The sequence below is a fragment of the Mus caroli genome, chromosome 10, assembly GCF_900094665.2.
Source record: "Mus caroli chromosome 10, CAROLI_EIJ_v1.1, whole genome shotgun sequence".
Classification (NCBI taxonomy): domain Eukaryota; kingdom Metazoa; phylum Chordata; class Mammalia; order Rodentia; family Muridae; genus Mus; species Mus caroli.
In genome coordinates, this window is record NC_034579.1 from 45,745,681 (window position 1) to 45,773,441 (window position 27,761).

General features: G+C 34.5%; 1 protein-coding gene across 1 annotated transcript in view; it reads left to right on the plus strand.

The window, feature by feature from the left end:
* Positions 1-27,761, plus strand: part of Ascc3 (activating signal cointegrator 1 complex subunit 3) — a 268,769-nt gene that overhangs the window by 103,109 nt on the left and 137,899 nt on the right. Inside the window, exons 15-24 of the mRNA XM_021173819.1 lie at positions 684-875; positions 1,176-1,400; positions 8,406-8,525; positions 11,589-11,753; positions 15,145-15,231; positions 16,233-16,409; positions 19,993-20,218; positions 21,780-21,934; positions 24,110-24,208; positions 25,301-25,469. Of these exons, the coding sequence (XP_021029478.1) occupies positions 684-875; positions 1,176-1,400; positions 8,406-8,525; positions 11,589-11,753; positions 15,145-15,231; positions 16,233-16,409; positions 19,993-20,218; positions 21,780-21,934; positions 24,110-24,208; positions 25,301-25,469 (1,615 nt within the window). The remainder of the gene's footprint in view (positions 1-683; positions 876-1,175; positions 1,401-8,405; positions 8,526-11,588; positions 11,754-15,144; positions 15,232-16,232; positions 16,410-19,992; positions 20,219-21,779; positions 21,935-24,109; positions 24,209-25,300; positions 25,470-27,761) is intronic.

Here is a 27,761-nt window from a genome sequence, read left to right on the forward strand (position 1 = left end):
TACCCAACCTATAAGCAGAATTTATGAAGTGATCTTTTCTTTAGTTGATTGCTTAGAGATTAGAAAAAGATGTAAATGACCCACAATGCAATCATTATGGCAAAGCCTGGATTAGAACCCCAGCTTCCTGACCTCTCATTCCCTGATATAGTCATATATTGAAAAATTAGTCAAAAATAAGCTCTTAATGACAATAAGACTTTTTCCAAAACAATAATGAAGATATAAGATCCCCCCAAAAGGTATTATTATTAAACATCTTTCAAAAGTATTACACTAACACCTCCAATTTCATAAAAAATACTTTAGTGTGTTTCATCAGTTAGTTTATACAGTCTTTGGTTTAAAACTTATGCAGAGCCTACAAGTTCAAACCAGTCCGAAGAATAGATACTAACAAGGAAAGTAGTGCATTCAAATTAGATGTATGGTTGTGGAGGAAATGTGATCCAATATCTTCCTACCAAAGAGCAACATGAACACAGCTGTAGGTGAACACTGTGGGCTTCCTGCAAAATTTTAAGACACAAGATGATATTTGTATAAATCACTGTTACCAAGTTATACCTTAAGAAACGTTTAAATAATTTTGCTTTCTTTGATAAACTCATTCAGCATGTATGAGGTATAGCAATTGCTGTTAAATGCTAATTAACTGCCTTTTATGTTTTTTTAATTTCTAGGTACAAAAGTCAAGAAATAAGCAAGTGCGAGAATTATTCTCAGATGGCTTTAGCATTCATCATGCCGGGATGCTTCGGCAAGACAGAAATTTGGTTGAAAATTTGTTTTCAAATGGGCATATCAAAGTCCTTGTCTGTACAGCCACATTAGCCTGGGGTGTCAATCTTCCTGCACATGCCGTTATTATTAAGGTAGGAGCTTACCTTCCTTTGCACATGGATTTGTGTCTGTTAAAGCAAGCTCCTGAATTGATTTATTTAGAAACATTTTGTGATTTGTCTGTTTCATTGACTGAATGTTGTTTTAGCCAGAATTTTTTTCTCTGGTAAAAGTCTAGTTCATAATAAAGAGTTTAACTCTGTCCTGCCTGATGAAGGGATTATTTAGAGTATGCTTTTGGAATCTTCCCATATTTGCCCAATCTCAGGTTCCAGCTCTTCAGGATTATATGTGTGTGCTTATGTAAATTTTATTAACTTTTCCTCATCTAGGGAACACAAATATATGCTGCCAAAAGAGGCTCCTTTGTTGACCTTGGAATTTTAGATGTCATGCAGATATTTGGCCGAGCTGGACGACCGCAATTTGACAAATTTGGGGAAGGAATCATTATAACAACCCACGATAAACTCAGCCATTACCTCAGTTTGCTCACTCAACAAAACCCAATTGAAAGTCAGTTTCTGGAAAGTCTTGCAGATAACCTAAATGCAGAGGTAAGAACTTGGAAGCAAAAGATTGAGTTGGTTGTTTATTTGTAGTATGAGGATTGTAGTGATGGGAAAGAGACAAAATAGAGGCTGCCGAGATGGCTCAGTTGTTAAGGGTGCTCCAACCTCGGCAAAACACCTGGGTTTAGTTCCTACCCAACTGCCCTGAAAGGTCAGCCCCAAGGAATTTGACACCTGCTTGTGGCCTTTTCTGGCATCTGTTTGCTTGTGCACACACACACACACATTTAAAAGTACATCTTTAAAAGTAGAGAAAATAATAGGATAAATGGCAGAATGTTGCTTAATTCACAGCAGTGTAAAAAATTCATGAAACTAATGGGAGCTTGTTGCTAACTATATCAGAAATCTAAGCTAACTTATAGAGGTAAGGGAAATAGCAATAGTAACAATGTGCATTTTATTTTGCTTTTCTAATAAAATTTACTAGATTTATAAAGTTACTTTATTAGATCATTTGGTAGCTTCGTTATAAAAATTTTATACAAATTATATAAAACTGAGATTTGAGCTTGAGTATCACAATTTGTTTTGCATATGTGTTTGTGCAGCTTCTGTGCTCAAACTGATCTAAGCAGCCTGAATATCTAACATCTTAAGTGGCAAAGAATGTGAACATTTTTAACAACTTAGAATGTATATATATCGAACATTAACTGTTTTCAGTTTCCATGCATTCTTAATTATTGCTGTGATATTGTATATTTTCCTATACCAGTTTCCTTTCTTAGCCTGAAGTTGTCTAAATTATTTCAGTAGGCTTTATGTGAGCATGAACTAAATGAAGGATATACTCACAGTCACAATGTATGCTAGTCTTATGCCATGTCCTTTTTAATGGGTTATAGAACTGTCTGCTACATCCTGCTTGTATTATTCATGTTTTCTCTCAAGAGTTTGAAAAGCAAACACACAGTTCTCTGTTAAGAATAGTGGCCAAAGGAGGATCAGAACTCCTGGAAGCACAGTGCAGTGGCATCCAAAGAATTGCATATGTGGCTGAAGGGTTCAGAGGGAGAGAATACATTGGGTGCTGGGCTGCTGCAAAAATAAAAACAAAAACAAAACAAAACACAAAGAAACTTTGTGAAAGCTCTATATGAGGTCAGAAAGATACCAAAGTTTGGGAGGTATGATTGGAGATTAGAAAAAAAAAAAGGCATGAGGGGCAGGTAGATAGCCAGTGGGAAAAGGCACTTGTACCAAAACCTAGGACTTGAGTTTGTTCCTTTGTATCTCAGGACCCATGTGGTAGAGGGAAATAACCAACTAACTACTGCACATTATCTTCTGACCTCCACATGTATGCCATGATACACATGGTACATGCAGAGAACACTAATAAAAGTAGGTTTTAAATGACAGGGGGAGGGTAATGAAAGGCTTTATTTTCTACTAAGAAAATTACAGGATAGTTAAAAAAAAAAGACTAGTAGATAAATTTGACTCCAAGACAATATTAATAGCTTAGTTTCAGTCCTTGTTTTTGAATATGATTGAATAATTTAAATAACTAGATATAAATAACTTGCATGTCTTATGAACATTCTCTTATTTTTTTCAGTCATAATGCCCAGCGATATGCTTGGCTATCTCTAGCACTTCAAGGTCACTTGAAGTTGAGTTTTGAAAATAGTATTCGAATACACAGGTCCATTAAATCTAGTTTATTTTATTGAGCTTATATTTGGCACATCTTAGATAAAATGTAGTAAGTTAAACTGAATTTATTTCCTTGTATTGGTACTTTGCTTTTTCCCGTGATGTAGACTAAATATTTTTTAAAATATCAGCAATAGTTTCTCTGCCTTTCACTGTGCAAATAGGTTGTGTGAGCTGCATCTTATGTCGTCCCCTTGAGGCTAGAGACTCCATTGAAAGAGGGAACCTCAGTTGAGGAAATGACCTCACCAAAAGGGCTATGGAGGCCCAGGTCACTGTAAGCAGTGCCAAGCCAGTAAATGACACTCCTCTGTGGTCTCTGCATCAACTCCTGCCTCAGATTCTTTCCCTGACCTCCTTGGAGCTTAAGATAAAATAAATCCCTTCCTCCCCTAGCTGCTTTGGTTATGGAGTTTTATCACAGCAGTAGCCATCCCAATGAAGACAGATTTCTATGTAGCTTAGTTTAAAGCTCGTGGAGTCTGAATTTTAGTCAACTTAGAACTAATATGTTTAACTACTTTTTAAGTAGTAAACCCACGTGCTTTTATAAATATACAGGAAATACAAACTGAATCAAATACTGTTCTTATCATAGAACAGTAGAATAGTATCAGTGAAACTAGCCCTAATCTGTGAATCAAAGTCAATAATGGTACATATTTTCATCACTAACTACTTAATAGATACGCCATTTTCAGAAATGTCATCTCACTATGAGCATAATTCCATTTAGATACATAAAAAAAATCCATACTTTGAAATTTTTAGCCTTTGTAGTGAGGTATAATCACTGCTAATTTTCCCCCTCATTACTGAAATTTCTTTTCTATTTTTACTGATGATAATACAAGTAGAATGTGAAATTAATTTTGGTAAAACTGGAAATCAAGTATAAATCATTTCATAGTGTGAATCTGTGTTGTACTATTAAGATCATGGGTTTGTGTTTACCCCATCTTTGTTAAGATTCAACACTGACAATGATTAATGAAAAGTTAAACTGGAAAAAGTGTTGTCTCTAATGGCTTTGAATTTATGAATATAATTTTAACTAATTAGACAAATGCATTAAGTATAATTTAAACATAAATGTTTCATGCATATCTTTGCTCTTTGATATCTCATAAGATAACTCCAGAACCATAAAGCTGAAAGATCTCAAGTGCATTCTCTTTATGAGTCCATGAGAGTTTGCACTGAGAGAAAAGCAAGTGTTTGAAGCTTTTTAACAAGTTTTCCGAAGATGTCACTATTCTGCTCTCTTCTAGTAAGCCACCCTTTACATCTCAGCCAGTTTTTTAAAGCTAGGGTACTTTTCCTTTATTCTAATATTTATTCTTCAGAAGAATTCCATGTGTGCTCTATAGATACTAATGCATATTATGCATATACCCAACTTAAGTATAACCATGTTTTCCCATTCTACCTCCTATTATTCCCCAGTGGAAATCCTTTGCCCTAGAAAGGCATTCTTCTGATCTTATCAACTTCAGTATCTAGCTTTTATTCTTCTTATTTATAATATACTAATCTTGTTGGCTTGTGAAAAATATATTACATGGCCATTCTACCTTGCTATGTAGCACATACCACAATTGACTTACTATAGTCCCTTGATAGCCCCATGCACTTACTTCCAGCCTTAAAGTAAATGAGGGGTGGGATACATTTTTTATGTATTATAAGGCATGTATATGCATGTGTGTGTGTATACACATATATGTTTATAAACTTGCTTATTTAGATTTTATATGATTTTAATCAATTTTCAAGGCATATCTATGATACAAATAATCAAAATATCTTTACATATTAAACTTTAATATATCAACTAGGTATGAAGTATAATTTAAGTCATATATCTAAATTTCCAAAATAGGGTGAGTTATATTTCCTTTAATGGATTTTCATCATTCACACATCTAATATTTGAAAACCAATGTTCAGTTTGAATCCATTGTGAGGCAGGGGAGTTGAGTTTGGAGTAGTTATCCCAGTGGTTATGCGTTTCAGCTTCATGCAGGGGGACTGGCACGTGTCCAAGGACCATGCTTTTATGCAAGTGTCTTTGTACAGAATGTACTGCTGACTAGTAAGGTGAAGGAATACATTTCTCACCATTACAAGACGCTTTTCATTTATGTCACCAGGTGGCGATAAAGGACTAGCCTCATAACAATGAGGACCATGGAATGAACATGTATTTTTCCATTCAGTGTCTTTCCTTCTTGTGAGTGATTACAGGATTTTGCATTACTTGAGCTGATGATCAATACCTGTGTCCTCCTTCTGTTCACCTGATCAGAGGCTGCATCAGCAGGTTACTCATGTTAATTTACTGAGGGAGCTTCTTTTGCATTTTATAAATCTTGATTTCTTTTATGTTAAAATAATGTTATATGATCATAAGAAAAATAGTTCCTAAGACATTATAACCTACAAGCACGCACACATGTGTGTTTGTTACTTAGTTCCTTAGTTACCTAAATAGGGAGAGTCTTTTATTGGGTATAGTGTAGGAAGGGAGTTGGTTGGGGAACTTATCTGGCATTAAATAGGAGAAAGGGAATGTCTGGAGTTACTCATTATCAAACTAGTTGCTTTTTATTTATATTTTTACTAATTTTATTAACCTTCAAGGGAACATTTCAAGACAGAATGTGTAAGGCCCAGTGTCAACAACTGAACTTTTTAAAAGCCTTTTTGAAGACAGTGAAGGTTAGTGGAGGAAGAGGGAAGTGAGTGCTGGAGCAGTTGTGAAAAGTAAGGTTCGCAGAGTAAGCAAAGTTTAAGTCAGCACTCCACCTGGATGCTAATACTTCAAGAGTAATAATACTGGTGAGTTTCTGACACAGTGATGAAGTAATCATATGTTTTCACCTCGTGGATGGTAGAGATGTAAGGGGGAAAGAGGCTAATTGCCAACATACCATGTGTTAACTGGTTTTTCTCATATCCCATGTTCACTATTACCATCTGAAATGTAAGAGGATGTGCGTACGTTTTTGTTTTTTGAGGTATGGTCTTGCTTTAGTCCAGGTTAACCTCACTTGAAGCCATCCTCCTGGGGCAGTCTCCTCAGGACTGTAATTATACAATTGTGCCCAGTGAATATGTTTAATTCTTTCATAATCACCATTCAATATAGGACTATATAGTACTTAATGGTTAAAGTAGTTATTAGATATCATAGATTATATATACAAACACATAATTATAGAAATATTTTTCTATTGAAGAAATTCAGACATGCAAATAGATTTCAAACAACTTTCTTTGCTTCCTTCCTTCCTTCCTTTCCTTCTTTCTCCCTTCCTTCCTCTCTTCTTCTTCTTCTTTTTCTTCTTCTTCTCCTCCTCCTCCTCCTCCTNCTCACCATATGGCTTTTTTTTCTCTTTTTCCTCTTCCTCCTCCTCCTGCTCCTCTTCCTTCTCCTCTTCCTGCTCTTCCCCCTCCTGCTGCTGCTGCTGTCAGGGCTATTCTGTGTAGCCTTGGCTATCCTGGAATTTGCTCTGTAGATGAGGCTGGCCTTGAACTGACAGAGATCCACAAGACTCTGTGCTAGAATTAAAAGTGTGCACCATCACTGCCCTGCCAAACATGTTCATTTTTTTAATTTTTTTTAAAAACTCCAGAGTAGAAAACTTTTGACTGGCCCACCTGTAATTCCTTAGTAACTGTGTAGCTCCTTATTGACTCACATTTAGGGTTTGTTTGTTTGGTTGGTGGGTTGGTTTGCATGAGTTTACACTGTTAAAGATTCAGTCTATGGCTTTGTATATACTAAGCATATTCTCTTCCACTGTACTATATTACCAGCTAATTTGCATATATATCTAATAGAATTAGTTACATAAAATTAAAATTATAGGAATTAAAACATATGACATTTTTCTATCATAAATGCTAAAAGGACTTCCTAAAATGCTTCCTAAAATTATATAGAAATAAAGCAAATTTAACTTTCAGTTTCTTTAATATTAGTACCTTAGTTATTACTTTTCTTGTTTTTTTTTTTCTCTCTAAGATGTACTAATTTATACAGAACTCATCTCTTATTAAATTGAGCTAAGGATTTGTAAAAGAATTACAGGTGTCAAGTCTCACACTTGGGATACTCTCACAGAAAGCACTGCTGCTTCCAGTTGGTCTGCTAGATAATCACATATATGTCACACAAGTGTCTCATTCAAATTCTGTTAATGTCATTGTCTAATAATTATTTTCTTTATACAGAGCTCATATTACTTGTATTTTAAAATCATTAATTGATGCTTTTTAAATTAGTACATGTCAAAAATACATTAAAATGCCATATTGTACATACCATTTACTTTCTGAACATAACCTAAACATGCTTTTTTTATTATGTTATACATATAAATTCTTTTTAAATAATGAAAGCACTTCTTGTTTGTTAGACTATTGTTTTCATCTTTGACTTTCTTTTTTTTTTTCTTTCCCCCCTCCCCCTTTACTTTTTTGTTTTTTTTTTTTGAGACAGGGTTTCTCTGTGTAGACCAGGCTGGCCTCGAACTCAGTAATCCTCCTGCCTCTGCCTCCCAAGTGCTGGGATTAAAGGCGTGCGCCACCACGCCCGGCTCATCTTTGTTTTTCTTATTGTTAGTGCTTTGGAGATGGAATCTTGTCACTCTTTTACCCAGGCTAGCTTCAAACTTAGGACACACTGCAGCTATACCTCCACATTGAGGCAGTGGTTGTCACCATTTTTGGCGGGATATTTTTAAAGTATAAGTATTAATTTGTATAAACATGCTTTTTTGTAGAAATGGTTCCAATTTTCTATTGTGTTCTGGTTGTGTGTCAGGTACTAAGACTACCTGAATAGACAAAGCCAACTTTCCTTCTGTGTTTTTAGTAGTTACTGCACAGAAGCAGGGAAGTACATGCACATCGTAAGACTTATATTAAACTTTTCAGAAAAAAATTGAATATTTCCATTTCAATTGAATATTTCAGAAACAAATTGAATATTAAGTGAATTAGGAAAAAATAACAAATAACACAAAAGTCCTTTAATACTATATAAAATAAAGTTCATTCATGGAAAACATCAAATGCCATAAAATTGAAGAAATTCGGCTTTTAGATATCATTTCTAATGAACTGTTTTCAATTATACTAGGCAACAGTGATGTTTAACAAATTGAAAATACCATGCCTACCAATTATGCTTGCCTTTTTTTAAAAAAATATAATAGCTATTTTCAAAAACTAATTTCTGACAAAGTAGCGTTTACCATACATAGTGTTTGTTAGTCTTTCATGTGTTGCTTTACCATCTTCTGTGTTCTTCATTTGCAGATTGCGCTGGGAACAGTCACCAATGTGGAAGAAGCAGTGAAGTGGATGAGTTACACCTACCTCTATGTGCGCATGCGAGCAAACCCCTTAGCATATGGCATCAGTCACAAGGCATACCAGGTACAAAGCTCATTGGGAGAAATAGAAAGAGCAAAATGCTCAAGCTTTCTTTTGGGTTGTGTGATCTTTTCATAATGTGAAAATAAATATTTGTTCCTCTCACCTCATTTGAAAAAGAGTTAGGGAACTGGAAGAAAATTTCAGAGCTGTAATGTTTTTTAAATAACACTGAGCAAGATGAAATTGACCCTGATAATTACACTACTTTAAATCTCTTTTACCACTAATACTATTAAATCCGTATTTATGTTCTGATGAAGCAGTTTTCAGATAGATTTCTATGTCCAGTATTTTGCTGTGTTTGTTTTAAACTGATATATTAGTTTGGGAGTAAACTGGACAGGAAGAAATTTATGATGATGTTTTAATAATAGGCTTATGTTCTATATAATCTGTTCCCCTTATCAAGTTGCTTTACCCTCTATTCTGAAATATTTAAGTGGTGGCAGTGATGAGTTATCATCATAACTCTTTGGAGGCCAGGATCACTTTCATGTATCAGTGCATAGGCAGACTGAGAATTGGATACATGTGGGGACAGCCTTTCCTCTGAACTTCATGGTTGTGTGGTCCATATGGCTTACAGATTCCATAGGATCTTGTTTTTTCTTTAGTACTCTGCTTTTGTGCTGTAAGTGCTTCCTAATTACAGAAAAAAATCCTGTTGTGGTCTAATGAAAACATTATTTCACTATCATCATGTGGATATTCACTTATGTCACGTCAAAATTATCAAAAAGATTTAATTTAACTCAAAATGTTTCTCCTTTTACAATAACACACATCTGATCTTGTTACCAAAGCCAATGCTAGGGCTTTACTTTTGTTTTTCCTTTTCCTGTGCAGTAGATTTCACAAAATTTCATACAGAAGCTACAACAGCTAGTGCCAAAAGTAAGTAACAACAAGTGCCAGTGTTGCTACTCTGAAACCTCGAACTCAGAAATCTGCCTGCCTCTGCCTCCCACGTGCTGGGATTAAAGGCGTGAGCCACCATGCCCAGTTTTCATTCTGGTTTTTAAGTCAGAGCTTTATTTTACAGACAAATTGATTGGTTGCTAGGTACAGGTTTTCATTATAATCAGTAAGTTTATACACGGTAAACATAAAACACTGGATGTTCACATTACAAGTAAAAGGATTGTGATAGTAATTGAGGCCATTATGAAAATTGTCCAAAGGGGTAAAACTTACCTTGGTGCATATGTGATATGTTGAATGAGAAGTGTTTCCCATAGGCAGCTTGCTGTATTTGAACACTTCATCCTAAGTTGGCAGTGATTTTTGGAAAGGCTATAGGACAGTGGTTCTCAATCTGTGAGTCATGACATATGGTTCATTTACATGGTGGAATACTATTCAGCTATTAAAAACAAAGACAGTGTGAAATTTTCAGGCAATTAGAAGACTTATAAATGATAGCAATATTAACTCATTTGGTTTTGAAGCTATTTTTTATATTTCTCTACTCCATTAAAAATCTTATTTTACTTCATTGTTTACAGCTAAGAGGAATCTTAGAGACTTGATATATGTCACGTATATGAATATGCAGATACACATAAATATATATACAGCATAACAATAAGAGTAATTTTTCAGGTATTGGTTTAATAACATAATTGCTGCTTATAAAAAGACTAGGAGCTGGGCGTGGTGGCACACGCCTTTAATCCCAACACTTGGGAGGCAGAGGCAGGTGGATTTCTGAGTTCGAGGCCACCCTGGTCTACAGTGTGAGTTCCAGGACAGCCAGGGTTACACAGAGAAACCCTGTCTTGAAAAACAAAAACAAACAAACAAAAAGGAAACAAAAAAGACTAGGGCATGTTTTGGTCACACATGTCTGTTAAAACGAGCTTCTAAAAGGGCAAAATAAGAGAATTATAATGGGGAGGCCATCCTAGAGTACATTGTGAAACGATCTCAAAAGTTCAAAGCAACAACAACAAAGATTGTATTGTAATAGATTCAATACTATAAAAAAATCCAATATTCCTCTTTATTTCAATTTTTATGATAAGCAAAATAGTTTTCCCATTAGGAATTTTGAAAATGCATGGACAGTTATTCAAGAACAATTGAAGTATTTTTGAAAGGATCATTACTGGGCAAGAGCACTCTTACCCATTTCCCCATGAATACTAATACTAATCCTCTTGAAATGTTAATATGGCTCAATAATTTTAAGGCCCTATTTGTTATAGCAAAAAACAAATTTATATCTAACTTTATTATTATCTATCTTATATTCTATAATATTTGAAGAAAATGTACAAATTGATAGCACCAGTGGTTTTTAAACTTTACTTAGTAATAATCTCTTCTTTTTTCTTAAATATTAAAATATACATGTATACACATATGAAAACTGAAATCAGTATTTTGAAAGGACATCTGCAGTTCTGTGTTCATGGCAGCAAATTTCACAGTACCCAAGAAATGAGCACAACTCATCACATGTCCATCAGTTGACGGACATGGAAAATGTGTTCCATATATACACTGAATAGTATTCGTCAGTAAAAATTAAATCCTGTGCATTGTGGCCACATCCCTGGAATGAGAGACTATAGGAGAGATTAAATGCTGCAGACATAGAAAGACAACTGCTGTATGATATTATTGTTCACCAAGTGTTGGGAACATAGAAACGGAGAATACCGTAGAGATGCCCAGAGGCTGAGAAGAGCAGGGATGTGAAAAGTTTGGTCAGTGTGTACTGAGTTACAGTCACTTAAAAAGCCGGATATTTTCCATGATGTAATACCACAGGTGATAACAGCGCAGCACGCTGTGCTCTTATTTCACAAAGTTAGCAAAAGCTTTTGTTACAGAGAAATGATACATGTTTAGAGAGATATTTTTAATCATTGCCAAATTGTATATTAATAAAAATGACATACTATACCTTTAACGTGTTCAGTTTGTTATATGCCATTTTAAAAATGAACTTAATTTCAATCTAAATGCTCAAGAAAAAGCATGTTAATTTCTGTAAGAAAGCATATGCAATAACTTTCTAAAACGTTTCATACATACATATATATTTCTTTCATATAGATTGACCCAACTTTAAGAAAGCATCGAGAACAGCTCCTTATTGAAGTTGGACAAAAGTTGGATAAAGCAAAGATGATTCGTTTTGAAGAACGAACTGGCTATTTTTCTTCTACTGATTTGGGTAGAACTGCCAGCCACTTCTATATTAAATACAACACCATTGAGGTAATATACTGAATGTAACAAATGCAACAATATCTTCATTTTTAGGTTTAAATAATTTCTAGTCTTCAGAATATGCTGATAATGCAAAATAACAAAAGCATTCAATACAATAAAATATAGTTTTGCTAAGTCAATAAAGCTCTCAATGTACAGATAAGATTTTAACTGGTCTGGGTTCCATGGCAGCCAGCCAAGCATACTGTTCAGTCCTACGGAATGAATGCCGGATTGTATTACATGGAAATGAAGTATTCTGCCTGGTTGTGCATCGGCTTGACATAAGGTAGAGTCATTGTCGAGGAAGGAGGCTCAGTTGAGAAGAGGCTTCCATGAGATCCAGCTGTAAGGCATTTTCTCAATTAGTAATCAATGAGGGATGGCCTGGCTCATTATGGGTGTGCCTTCCCTGTGCTGGTGTTCCTGGATTCTAGAAGGAAGCAGGGTGAGCAAGCCAAAGGAAGCAAGCCTTTGAGCAGTATCCTCTATATCAGCTCCTACCTCCAGGATCCTACCACGTTTGAGTTCCTGTCTTGATTTCCTTTGATGATGAACAGTGATATGGAAGTGAAACCTGAATAAACCCTTTTTTCACCAACTTGCTTTTTCATCATAGTGTTTTGTCACAGCAATAGAAACCCTAACAAAGATAAATAGTTGAGAGATTTTTTAAAAGTCAAAAACAAAATTTGCATCTTACTAAGAACCAGTGGGTAGAGTTAAAATTATTTACTAGGACACACTGACACTTGCAGCCTGAGGAATTTTGAGGGTTAATATTTTAAACATGCAATGAAAACTTACTACCTTTATAAATATTTCTGTTTTGTTTTGTTTTGTTTCAGTGAATAGTTCTGGGTGTGGGAGTCTCATTTTTGTGGCCAATTCTAGTGTCTTAGTTTCTAAATGCAAATGACTCCCAACTCTGCTTCCCAACTGCTGAGTACTAGGCAACATGCCAACATGTCTGGCTTACTTATTTCCTTTTGAATTGATCCTGCATCAGAAGAGGTTCCACTGTAATATTTGAATTGATCCATATTCTCTGTGCATTTATATGTGTGTGTGTGTGTGTGTGTGTGTGTGTGAATGCATGTTGGAAAGTAACAGTGATCATTCATGAGAAGACTTAAATTTGTTTTTTTTTATGGCTATGTTTTGAATTTTATATTGATTTTTTGCTGGGGACTTTTATAAATATTTTTTAATATTTTTATATTACATATTTTCCTCAATTACATTTCCAATGCTATCCCAAAAGTCCCCCATACCCTCCCCCTACTTCCCTACCCACCCAATCCCATTTTTTGGCCCTGGTGTTCCCCTGTACTGGGGCATATAAAGTTTGCATGTCCAATGGGCCTCTCTTTCTAGTGATGGCCGACTAGGCCATCTTTTGATACATATGCAGCTAGAGTCAAGAGCTCCGGGGTACTGGTTAATTCATAATGTTGTTGCACCTANANGGNTGCAGATCTCTTTAGCTCCTTGCATACTTTCTCTAGCTCCTCCATTGGGGGCCCTGTGATCCATCCAATAGCTGACTGTGAGCATCCACTTCTGTGTTTGGTAGGCCCCGGCCTAGTCTCACAAGAGACAGCTATATCAGGGTCCCTTCAGCAAACGCTTGCTAGTGTATGCAATGGTGTCATCATTTGGAGGCTAATTATGGGATGGATCCCTGGATATGGCAGTCTCTAGATGGTCCATCCTTTTGTCTCAGCTCCAAACTTTGTCTCTGTAACTCCTTCCATGGGTGATTGTTTCCAATTCTAAGAAGGGGAAAAGTGTCCACACTTTGGTCTTTGTTCTTCTTCGGTTTCATGTGTTTTACAAATTGTCTCTTATATCTCGGGTATACTAAGTTTCTGGGCTAATATCCACTTATTTTGAGTACATATCATTTGAGTTCTTTTGTGATTGTGTTACCTCACTCAAGATGATGCCCTCCAGGTCCAACCATTTGCCTAGGAATTTCATAAATTCATTCTTTTTAATAGCTGATTAGTACTCCATTGTGTAAATGTACCACATTTTTTGTATCCATTCCTCTGTTGAGGGGCATCTGGGTTCTTTCCAGCTTCTGACTATTATAAATAAGGCTGCTATGAACATAGTGGAGCATGTGTCCTTCTTACCGGTTGGGACATCTTCTGTATATATGCCCAGGAGAGGTATTGCGGGATCCTCCGGTAGTACTATGTCCAATTTTCTGAGGAACCGCCANACTGATTTCCAGAGTGGTTGTACNAGCTTGCAATCCCACCAACAATGNAGGAGTGTTCCTCTTTCTCCACATCCTCGCCAGCATCTGCTGTCACCTGAATTTTTGATCTTAGCCATTCTGACTGGTGTGAGATGGAATCTCAGGGTTGTTTTGAGTTGCATTTCTCTGATGATTAAGGATGTTGAACATTTATAAATATTTTTAATATAAAAAGAAATTGCCAGGCGGTGGTGGCGCATGCCTTTAATCCCAGCACTTGGGAGACAGAGCCAGGCGGATTTCTGAGTTCGAGGCCAGCCTGGTCTACTGAGTGAGTTCCAGGACAGCCAGGACTACACAGAGAAACCGTCTCAAAAAAAAAAAAAGAAAGAAAGAAAGAAAGAAAGAAATCATTCCAGTTAGTTTCCTGCAAATACAGAAACATCAGTTCATATAAAATGTAGCTTTTGTACTGATATATTGTTTGTTTGTACATAAAACAGGTCTTAGAAAATACTAGTTTTTCCCTGGATTTTCCAAAATAAACTTTATGATTGAATAACAGTTAGATATCCTTAAACCCTTTTGACATTTATTATCTTACAACTGTGATCTGGGATTCCGTCAACCCAGTACCCAGCCTTTTGTCCTTCCATCCCCTGTTCATCATCTGCTCATTTCCTCTATTACACAATCTTTCTTGGATGTCTCCTCATTAGCAGACTGTTAACAGACCAAGTCTGTTAGCAGTTCTTCCAGATATGCCGCCTTTCACCTTCATTCTATATGACCTCTACCTGCTTTTCTTCATCTGGTTTTATTGATAAAACTATTATGAGAATCATCAGATTACTGTTTTCTACTTATTTCTCTGCAATTTATATATGATTAATGTATAGTGTTTGTAAATGATCCTGATTAGATTTATGTATTCACTGACCAAAATGTTTTGATGAACATATTTTAGGCATGTAATGTAGATTTTGCTAAATAACTGCCTTTATTTATATTCTCACTCTTATAGATCTTCATAATTTGAGAATGTCCATAAAATGAGAATTTGGAATACTGTACAACAGATATCTGTATGGTTTAGAGCTCCATTTTCTAAGTTTGTAAAATTTACAGTAGGATATGCAACTTAACACTTCATTGGATTTCTAATTTTAATCATATTTATTTTGACAGACATTTAATGAACTCTTTGATGCACACAAAACAGAGGGTGATATCTTTGCTATTGTCTCCAAAGCTGAAGAATTTGATCAAATTAAGGTAAGATTTTTAAGGTTAGTATTAAATATTATTACATAAGTACATAAATTCATTTATCAGCTTGTAATTAATTTCTAGATCTCAACATAGCAATTAAACATCATATTACATTTTGAGTATCAATACATCAGAAATTTCCACTTTCCTAAATTATACCTCACAACATTTGTTGCTTTTGCCCCAAATCAATAATTTTGTAGATTTTGTAGTATAAAACTATCAAATGAATCTGGGGCAATATTACATGCCTTTAGTCCTAACATTTAGGAGACAGAGGCTGAGGATCTCTGAGTTTGAAGCTATCCTTGTCTCCATAGCAAGTTCTAGGCCACCCCAAGTTACACAATGAGATTTTTTTTTCTCACAGAGAGGTGTAGGGGGGAGGTAGGAGAGAGAAACTGTTAAATATTATCAGTGGGTAGCCTTTGAACTATTAAAATGTAATATTCATTAAAGAAAATACAAAATACATGCATGATTAGATTTAGATTTGAATATTTCCGCACTATCCATATTTTAATTTAATCTTATTAACAGTAAAAACTTCAGTACTTTGAACATTGTAGTTCACAACTTTTAAGTTGTGAGTGTGTTATGCCTTATAAAAATATGTGACTATAGTGAATGTATTTGAAGACAATCAAGTTTGCCCTAATCCAGTTGGGCAGAGGTTTAACTCTGATCAAATAAAAAATGAAATCTCATCAACTGAAGGATGATAAGGTCAGATGATTTAATTTTTATGGCATAGCAAATTTTTATATGTCAATTGCAACTTTAATATTAGTTATGAATAATAAAATGTAATTGTATCAGCTTCAAGATAGTTTCAGATTGTATTTTACAACTACCTGTCTGCAAAGTAATATTTTCAGCACTACAAAAAGAAAGCATTGTCATATAAAATGGAAGCTTATACAAACATAAAGTGAAGTTTAATTTGAATAAGAAAATGCTCATTAATTCACCTAAGTATTACTATAAAAACATAATTCTTCTAGGTCAGAGAAGAAGAAATAGAAGAATTAGATGCCTTGTTAAACAATTTCTGTGAACTCTCAGCTCCAGGAGGTGTGGAAAATAGTTATGGGAAAATAAATATCCTACTTCAAACCTACATCAGCCGAGGAGAGATGGACAGTTTCTCCCTCATATCCGATTCTGCATATGTTGCCCAGGTAAGAGTCGTGATCCCTTCCCATTCTGCTTTGAAGACTACTAAATTAATCCATGTCACACTGAGAATGCTGCCAACTGAAATTTTAGACCTCTTTCGATCATTTATGCATTCTTTCTTATGGGTCAGGACTGGTATCCATTTGGCTATAACAAACTTACTGTTAAATATGATGTAATGAATGTATTTCATTTTACATGTTTGTTTTGCTGGGTCTCTCTTTTAAGTGAGTAATCTCAAAAGGCATGGTAGCACACAGAGCATAGGTGAACCTCTGAGTTCAAGGCCAGCTCGGTGGCTCACACCTTTAGTCCCAGCACTCAGGAGGCAGAGGCAGGCGGATTTCTGAGTTCGAGGCCAGCCTGGTCTACAAAGTGAGTTCCAGGACAGCCAGGACTACACAGAGAAACCCTGTCTCGAAAAACAAAAACAAACACAAAAACAAAAAAAAAGGAGAATAAAACCAATGATCTTTTCTACCACTGGTACTTAAAAGTTGAGAGTTGAAAGGCAACTAATCCCTAAACTACAACTCATTTTCTTTATAACCTCTTAAAATAAGATAGAAAATGAAGTAAAGTAAAATTATGTGGTTTGTGTGTTTGCTATTTGCCTTTCTGGAGTTTGTAATATATTTTGAGTAATGCCTTTAAAGTGATAAAAATTGAAATGAAATCTTATTTAGAATGTGTGAGAGTTTTTTGTCACACACACACATATATATATATGTATATCACACTTCAGACACAGAGAAAGGAGGGGAAAAAGAAGGGGAGGTAAGGAGTGAGAGAATATGAATCTCACTGTACATCCCAGGTGACCTGAAAATTAGTTATGTAAACCAGTCTGTGGCCAAAAAAGAAATAATTCACACAGGTCCTCCTGTCTCTGCCTCTGCCTCTGCCTCCCTTTCCCTGCACTGGGGAGACCCACCACTCTCAGCTTTTATGTACATAATTTTCTTCAAATTTACATAGAAAAAGAACATTTATATGTTACATGAATATTAATAGTCATGAGTATGCAGGAAGGCTTTGAAATAGCTGAAAATTGAAAATATTTAAAAATATGAACTCAGATATATTGGTAAATAGTTTGAATATGTATATTAATTTAATCATTCTAACTAAACAGAAGATAATGTCATAGATTATATAAAAGGAAAAATGCAAATGTTTTTTAAGTTCTCCAAACCCCATGCTTTTATAAGACTTTCGTTTCTGTGGCTGTAAGGCATGCCTGGCACTCAAGCTGTGGATGTGTGTTCAGTCTCTGGAACCCACATGCTCTCAGTGACCCTATGACTTACACACACAGAGTCAAGTACATGCTCAGGTATGCATTCAAATAATTGTTACGTTTTGTTTTGTTCTTTTAAAAAAGAAGTGAGCCTGTGTCTATTCTTCTAAGATGTACAGGTCACTCATTTGGCATCATTATCATCACCTTTATTATATCATTTCAGATTAAAATATTTTGTTTGTGCCAAGTTTATATTTTCCTTTTTATGAAAACAAATCGGAATGAAGTTGGAAAATTTGTTTTGGTAGTTATAATAATCAAAATTCTTATTTCATTGCTCTCTGGAACATAATAAGACATACTTCTGCAATTTCTAATGAGTATCGGCAAAGTTCACAACTATCTAAACATTATTTAAGAATTTAATACTGAAAAAATAGTTTCTTAGAAGTCAAATGCACATTTTCTCTAAAAAATAAGGGCCCGTTGCCATTTGGAATATTTAATCCATTTCAATTCTTACTATGGTATTGTCTAGATTTAACCTCTTTGTTTTCACCCATAGAAGCCAATAGGTATTTCGAAACCTCTTAAGTTCTGTACTGTAAAAACCAGTCTTCAAATTTTACCCATTTACTTACAAATTTATGACTTCATTTTTCTTGGTAGAATTATAAAATTTTATTGTCCTTATGTAATGTTTTCATTATTCATTCGCCAGTTGATTCCATTTTCTAGCTCTTGAGTACAGGAGCAGTGAATATGGATGAACAAGTATCTGTAGTAGGATGTAGATTTCTTGTCATATCTCAAGGAGTGATGTCATTTGGTTTCTTGTTTTTTGAGGAAACTCCATAATGATTTCCTTAATGGCCACACCATTTTGCACTTCAACCAATAGTATATAAGGCTCCTTTTCCCCACATATTCACAACTTTTTTTTTTTTTTTTTTTTTAAAGAGAGGGTTTCTTAGTATAGCCCTGGTTGTTCTGGAAGTCACACTGTAGACTAGGCTGGCCTCCAACTCAGGGATCTGCCTGCTTCTGCCTCCCAACTGCTAGAATTAAAGGCATGGACCACCATGCCTGGCTGGCTACCATTTCATTTGATAACAGTAATTATGACTAGGATTCTACTCTTAGCCTTAACCAGAGAAGCTAGCTCCTCCTTGTAGTGAGCAATGGGAGATGCAGAGGCTTAGCTGTTCAGGGTGCCGAGAATAAGTGATAATTGAGTGCTTGCCCCTAAACAAAACATTTATACTGTTCCATATGAAACTTAGAGCAGTTTTTGAAGAGGAGGCAGAAAGAATGTAAGAGCCTGAAGATACGAGAGAAGGGCTATGGAACGCTTTGACATGGCAAAGCCATTGTCACCATGATTTCATAGTAACTGCAGTTGCCTTCTTTGGGCTTGTATAAGTCTGGGCCTATCAACTATTAAGTTTAAATTAGGGACAGGCCTATTCAGCCCTACACTTTGCTCATGAGCTATTGGCTAATATTAGAATGTGATTGTCTTCAGTGAATCCACATTGGAGCCCACTAGGCGCCAATGGACAGTTCCAAGCCCATAGGCATATTCATGATCCCACTTAAGGTCTATGGATTACTAAACAAATGACATGAATGAGAAAGGGCCTTTCAGGAAGAGAGTGTTGATAGAGTAGGAGAGGGTATGGTGAGAGCAGCCACAGTATACATGTTCTAATTTACCAAAGAAAAAATTTAATAAAATTACCATTTAAAATATAAACCTTTAATAATCTTCAAAGTTAATGATAAAGGAAGGGGACAGAACAAATGGAATCAAGATGTTATGGTAGTTTTTAACATAATTATGTATGTCAATCTATTTAGTTACCATAGACCACTGAATTTTCAGTCTTAAGAGTTAAGGTTGAACAGAGTTCTTGACTCCTGGCATCAAATAAAAATCTTCCTGAATTCTTTGTAAATTGCTTAAAAACTTTATCAATTCATAATATTCTTAGGGACATGTCAACCTGTCTCTTATATTTTTGCTACTTCAGCAGTCTGTCATCTACCTTGTTTGCCTTTTGTCTCTTCCTATTTCATTCTTGCTTAGAGCGTGTAAGGCAGAGCTTCCTACAAATGTAGAAATAAGCTGCCCTCTGTGAGTTTAATAATTGGTATTCACGCAATAGTAATGTGACTATTCCCATTCTAACTGAAAATAATTAAGATTATATAAGGAAAGTTGTTCATAATTCAAGTATGTGGTGTGATTTGTCCTTCTGACTCTAGTTGGGATAATACATTTATTGACATTTAAAAGTGTGTTGTTATCAAGCTGTCTATCTTCCCCTTTTGTTCTTCAGAATGCAGCTAGAATTGTCCGTGCTCTCTTTGAAATTGCACTGAGGAAACGTTGGCCTACCATGACCTACAGGCTTTTGAATCTTAGTAAAGTCATTGACAAGAGACTCTGGGGTTGGGCTAGCCCTTTGAGACAATTTTCTGTGTTACCACCACACATTCTAACAAGATTAGAAGAAAAAAACCTTACTGTGGATAAACTCAAAGACATGAGAAAAGATGAAATAGGTAAGAAAGTAGCAAAAAAAATCTTTACATGTATTTAAATATGTAGATAAAATATATTGATTGGTAATAAGTATGCTATATTTCCAAATTAAGATATTGTTGACAGTATTTATGAAATCATTTTTAGCTAAATAAAAAACATCTTTCCAGATTCTATTAAATAATTTAACTAAATTAGCAATTAGAGTATACATTATTTAATGTTTAATTATTTTATACATAGTCTCTTACCCATAACTGATGAGAATTATTTGGTGATGTCCATTCACAATTAAGTTCAATATTTAATTGATTTGAATAAATTTTATCATGTGTATCAGCAGCTTTACTTTTTTTAAAATTTAAATTTTTATTTTAAAATTGTGTATGGTATCTGAGGATATAGTCAAATAGAGGAAGACTGGAAATCTCCTGCACTGGAAAAGGTAAAATAAAGAAGAATTTGTTAAGGATAAGCTTTGCCATTCACCAGAGTTTAGCAATCTTAATTACACAATCCACATATTTAAGCACAGTTGATACGATTCTGTAAATAGAACTTGTGTTCCTTTTCAACATAATATTTAAAAGTCCTTGCCACATATATTTACATGAGATTTAATATTTTATTGCAAAGTATATAATGTAAGTAAGAAATACTTTGCTTCTGAATAGTATGGATATTGCCCCTGCAGGATGGCAGGCTGCACACCACAAGGACTGCTGCTGTTGGGATCCCAGAGTTATTAAGAAAAAAAAAGAGACTAGGGGCTTTTTTACACTTAAAATTGAAGGATATTTTTGATCAAATGATGACAAGAGAACATCAATAGAAAGAAATGTGATTGTTAAAAAGGAAACTTGAGAAAGTATAGTAAATGTATATTTTTTAAATAGAAGTTATCAACTTTAATTTTCAAATTCAGTTAAGGTTGATTCAAAAACGTGTGACCTTCAAGAAAATTCCTTGCTTAAGAGCTAAGATAATCCTGAAAATAGAAAATGTACTCTAGTTCAACTTGCTAATATTAGTCACATTTATGTATAATCAGTTACATTTATATTTTGTAATGCCCTACTTCCATACATACCTGCATTTTACAATGATTATGAAAATAAATATACATAGTTAAATTATGCTGATAGACTATAATTTATATTTTTTCTTTGTATTTTCAGGAATTGCATGTGGATGAGGGAATTGTGTTTGATTTTACTGAATCATTTCCATTATTGTATAAAGTTCTGAAATGACTTTTCATGAAATACTTCATAATTCTATACTGTGTCATAAGACTGAGCTAGAAAGAAGTGAGTTTTTTTAGTTGTTCAGATAGTATCAAGGCTCAGCAATTTTCAGAACCCTATTAATACCCAAAGAAACCTTGATACTGGGTTTCTATGCTATGAATTGCTAATTCAAGTTAACTATTACAAAATATTCAAACATGCCAGGTCAAGAATGTCAGCTATTTTACATAGCAAATCATAAAACAAGCAGTAAAATCGCAGACTCTTAAATCTCATTTACAAGTCAGATTATTCGGGGCACAGTTTTTTCTATGTGATACTTTCCTTTCAGGTCACATTTTGCATCATGTGAATATTGGACTGAAGGTCAAACAGTGTGTTCATCAAATTCCTTCTGTTACAATGGAAGCTTCCATTCAGCCCATCACCCGGACTGTCCTCCGAGTATCACTGAACATCCACCCTGATTTCTCTTGGAATGATCAGGTAGAGATGGAAACACCTAAATCCATTTTAGTAGAGGCACTCAAGTGTCTCTGCTGCATGCCCCACTAAACCTTCTTATAGCTGTTCCAGAAGCATGTGGGAAATCCATATCACCCACTCTGTGTGTCTGTGTGTGTGTCTGTTAAGAAATAGATGTCTTAATTTGCAGCATTATGCCAGTATAAAATGTAGTATATTGACCTGTCAACAAATGAGCTCTTTCAGCATCTACAGGATTTGCAGTTTCAACACTGGATTACATGTCAGTAGATGGAGCTTCCTAAACTAGGCCATACTTTCTTTGTTCTTCCATATTCTCCATGTTAACATTTTCACCATTTCTACTTTGTCATTTAAGCTAGCCACTAATGTGATATTTTGTTTGCTAACAGACATTTTTAAATATCAGTATTATAAAGTTACCATTACCTCTTTTTCTTAAACTTTAGTCTAGTAGGAACAACACTCTACATTTTCTTCCTGGTCACGAGTTTCGTTGATACTGAGATTCCTGCCTCAGTGACATTCAAATGTAGCATTAGCCAAGATTAGTGGATTTTACATCTTTATGTCTCTGAATATGTATTAGTATCATACATAACTCTTGTTCAAGATGTCTTTCCTTGGTTCCTCTCATGCTTTCTTTTTTTTAACGCCCCATTCCTTATTTCCTACTTAAAACCATATATAATTTAAAGGCAGCAATACTGTTAGTGGTAGTTTCAATCATGAGCTTGATTCCTAGTGGCACATGAAACTGGTGTGCTAGCATATCCCACAGTCCCAGACCTCAGAGGGAGCTCAGCCCAGTGAGGTTCAGACCAGCCTGGGCTAGTAAAGATTCTTTCAAGGCAAAATAAGGGTAAACTAGTAGTAATAATCTCTGAATTATCTTTCTACGTAGTCAATATCCTTTGAACAAATCAATGTATTAGAAATTGTAAATACAAACACAAGTCAGAATCTTTTTGCTTAGAATAGATCTGTAAACAAGTCAATCAATAATTGACATATGCCTGTTTACCCACATACTTATTATACGAATCAAGTTAAATATGAGTGAATGAATTTTATCTAGTCACATTGTAAAATCACCATTCTATGCTTCTAATCAGATGTACAGTGACATTGCTCAGACTTCTGAGGCCTAGAATTTCCTAATGTATAAATATGCATAATAATGATTAGGATTTATTCTCAGAATTTCTGAGGGAAAAGTGATAATAGTATAATTATACTTTAATATTTCTCTAAAAATAGAATTTTATGCAAAATATAAAAGTATAGTTAGCCTGAAAAAAATCATATTTGAAATTTTAGATTTTATGCTTATTTATGGAGTTAATGAAACTTTTGTCATTTTGGTTATCTTCTGCTAACATCCATAATAACGCTTTAGTTTATACTCTCAGGTAGATGTTAAAGTCTTCAACATTAGAAAGCTGAACCCTGAAGGAAGGAAGATAGACAATGGATAATCTTGTGCAATAAAATATCAACAAGTAGAGTAGCTGATGCAGTGTTTTGGGTCCAGGATCTTTTCATTTCTGTCTTTCTGACACTGTTGAGTGCTTACCAAATGTTTTATACTTCCCTTTCCAAATATAACTGTTTAACCGAGCAAGGAAATACATCCCTCCTCCCTCAGTCTAGAGCACAGATTCTGCAAGTATTTGTCATGGGTTTTCCTTGACTTGCTCTCAGGAGAATTTCCTGAACTGACTATCTTATGAGAATCAGAGTTGTCCAGGTGTTGTGGGAAGAAATGAATATGGGCTAAGATACTGGGCCCTGTAAAAGGAATAAGGCTGACATGGATAGACAAAATATGGCCTGTTCATCCAGTGAAACATTGACTGGCAACAAGGGGTGAAGTAGTGATTCATACTGAGTAAGATTAAAAAGCCAGTCATAAAAGTCTATGATTCTGTTTCTTTAAAATATGCAGAATAGGCAATCTGTTGTGAATAGTCATAGCTAGTGGATGCATTTGTTTCCTCTGGTGATTGGAAAGTTATAGTTGTGCAGCACTGTAGATACATTAAGTTGCCTTTTATACTTTAGGTAAACTAATAAACTATATCATTAGCACATTGCTAAAGACAAAAATGTAAAAACAGCCTATGTCTTGAATTGTGGTACTTATTAGAACTGTAATACTACTCACTGTTCTAGGTTCATGGAACAGTGGGGGAACCATGGTGGATTTGGGTAGAAGATCCTACAAATGACCATATTTACCACTCGGAGTACTTTCTAGCTCTTAAAAAGCAGGTAAGTACATATTTATGGGGCTATTCCCTTATTTTGCTACCATGAAGATAAAATAGAAAGTAGCAGTTTCTGTCACTCATTTTATCTCTGTGATATCATTCCATTAAAGTTTTATTTACTATTATTTCTGCCTCTCTAGTGTTAAAGGAAGACAGTAATTAAATGTATGGTATTGGTAAATCAATGTAATCATTGCTTGCAAACTTTAATTATAATTTGGTTATGTCTTCCAGGATTGTAGAATATGAAAACTAGGTGAAATAAGTAACGATTAGGTGATATATACATAGAGTAGTAAGAACATTGCATCACATAGTGAAAATTCTTTACAAATCACTCATGAAAGAATTATTTCAGCCCTGAAAAATACCTGCAAGAAGTAGTATACGCACTAAACAGGTTACATTTATATATTTTGGAATATTTGCACATACACGCACGCACACATGCACACATATGCATGTAAGAACAACTGATGAGAAAAGAGGCCATGGATTTTAAAGAGCCCAAGGAGTATATGGGAAAGTGTTGAGAGAGTTAAAGGGGGAGGGGTAAATGAAGTTAACTATGTTAGAATCTCAAAAATAATTGGAATTATTTTTTTATTAGATATTAAAGAGAAAAAGGAGAGCTTTATGCTGAACAACCTTATGTGGGCACTAGATATGTTTTTCTTGAATTTATTTTTATATTAAACATGTTTGTTACAAGCAATTGTGGAATTTCTCTTAAAGTACTGGTAGACTTAAACAAAAATATTGGGGAAATATTAGTATAATAATTAAAATTTTTAAAATGAAGTTAAGTAAATTGAATAATGTTTGGGTAATTTTGATACATGAATCAAAGTGATAGCCTGTAAATAAATGGTAAATAGCACAAAATGAATATAAAGTTTAATTCGCGGCCTATTAGATTCTTAAAGGGAGTTGCACACAAGATGCTGAAATACCTAAGCATCTCAGCTTTTTAAAATCCAGTGTACTTCTTTGTCACTACATCTTGTCTAGGTATCGCTTTCTTAACAGTAGACTACTGTGAACTTCTACAGTAGTAAAAGACATACTGACTTGAGACTTTATTTCATACCAGGTTATTAATAAGGAAGCTCAACTTCTGGTATTTACAATTCCTATTTTTGAGCCTTTGCCCTCTCAGTACTACATTCGAGCAGTGTCTGATCGATGGCTAGGAGCTGAAGCTGTTTGCATTATCAACTTTCAACATCTGATTCTACCAGAGAGACATCCTCCCCATACAGGTAAAGGAGACTTACTGACTTGAATCATACTTTCCACTTCCCCCCAGATCAGTTTGTACCTGGTATGTAGGCATTACATTTGGTTTTTGTTGAATTTGTCTTTATGCTTAACATATTCACTACAAGCAGTTGTGTTTCTCATAAGGTACTGACAGGACTTAAATAGAAATTGGATAGAGTTTAGTTGGTGCCTTAATGTTTGGTTTAGAAAGCATTGCAGTTGGCCGGTTTTGATAGACTTGATGAGGGCCAAACTTCCTTACTACATTTTCATGAACTCCACTTATATACTTACTATCATTTCTTCATCTCTTTTTGCTTTTTTATTCAAATGTTTTTACTATGTATTCTGTGAAGTATTTCAGATACTATGTCAGAGTTTACAATTTTGGATTATAAGGTCAGGTATGGCAATGCACATGCTCAATCACCATTATTTAGCTCTGGATTTTAGTTTCTCCCATTGATCTTACTCAGTATCTAAAATGTTTTACCACTAAAAACCTCATGCTTTTTATTTATATTTTTGGTTGCTTTTGTTTTGTTTCGTGTCTGTCTGTGTGTGTGTGTGTGTGTGTGTGTGTGTGTGTGTGTGTGTGTGTGTGTGTTTTCTTATTCTGGAGTGGATTTACAAACACCCCAGTGAGACGACATACTGCAAATAGCATGGAACTTTCATATCAATTTTCTCCCATACTGTAGCTTTATGGAAACTCATGGGAACACGTCCTGAAAGGTTTTTCTTTGTTGTCATTTGTAAAACACCATTTCAGGTTTTCATACAATAAACTAATGCCTTCTCATGTTGATTTGTAAAATCTGAAAATGTTTATGAATAAACATTTATGATAATGTCAATTTTTTTTCTGAGGCTTTTAAATTAAATCAGTGCATTATTTTTCTTTCTTCCCTTTGAAAATAGTTCAGGTATGTTGATTTCTAGAGAATCTTAATATATTTGATAGACTACTAAAAATCTTAAATTTTGTATACTTATTCAGGAAGAAAAACTTACTAACATTTCATAATTAAGTGCTACTTTTGATTATTTTTAATTGGCTCACTACAGTTCTGTGGATAGTGAATGAGTAGGCTTTGATATGACTAATCTTTGCCATTTTGGTCAGATATCGACCTTATTCATTAAGTTTGTTTATCTGAAAAGAGGACATAAGGCAGCCCAGTTCTTCTTTGATATCTTGACAGAAAAGAATGATTTATCAACACAAAAAGAAAGGGATATGAGAGCACCAGTGTCAAAATCTGCTCACAGACAATGAACGTTCCTCTACATTCATCTTTTCATAGTATATGCTATCCAGATTTTATAATAAGATATATAAAATGTCTGGTGTTTTCATTTCAAATAGATATTTTAACATCAATACATATCTTTTACTAATGTGCTTAATTTTATAGTATATTATTATTATATTTTAATGTTTAATTATTTCATAGTTAAGCAACCAAGCAGATATCAATTTATATAATATCTCATTTTACTAATTTTCAAAACCAAAAATTTACCATTATGATATCTCAATTGAGATTCAAAGTGTACAAGAGTTAACTCAGTGATCCCAGGGTATATTTGGCTCATTGTATATATAATCATTATTGAACTTAAATCAATCAAGCAAAGTCACTGAAGTATAGTATCTGCATTGAACAGACAGTAATTGCCTACTTGTCATGCACAATGATTGATTTTCTACTCTTTAAAACCTATCTGTGCATTGTTTGACATTGCAAACTTGAGATCCTTTCTCTTCTCCTTTCTCTTCTTTACAGTTGAACAAGAAATTGAATCAGTTCTAATCCAACATGGAAAACATGCACAGAGCTTTTGATTAACCGTGTAGTAGAGTCAAGTAGTAATCAAGGATTGGCTTTTTAATCTGTTTTTATTACATATAACAATGCTTATTATGTTTTATTATATATATTATATGTTTTATTTAGGCGTGCATATGATAACAATTGATTAAATAGAATTCATGAATTTGAGGGGAGCAGGGAGGCATTTATGAAGTGTTTGGAGGGAGGAACAAGAATGAAAATGTTTGTAATTAAAATGCAGTTACTTATTTTCCTTCTCTTTCTGAGTGAGACTCACAGATCGTTCCTTGGGCACTCCTTATTATTTAGTTTCTCTGAGTATCTCATTATCTTTTATGTTGTAGCTAATATCCACTTATAACTGAGGACATACTATGCATGTCCTTTTGGGTCTGGGTTACCTAACTCAGGATTATATTTTATAGTTCTATCCTGCAAATTTCATGATGTCCT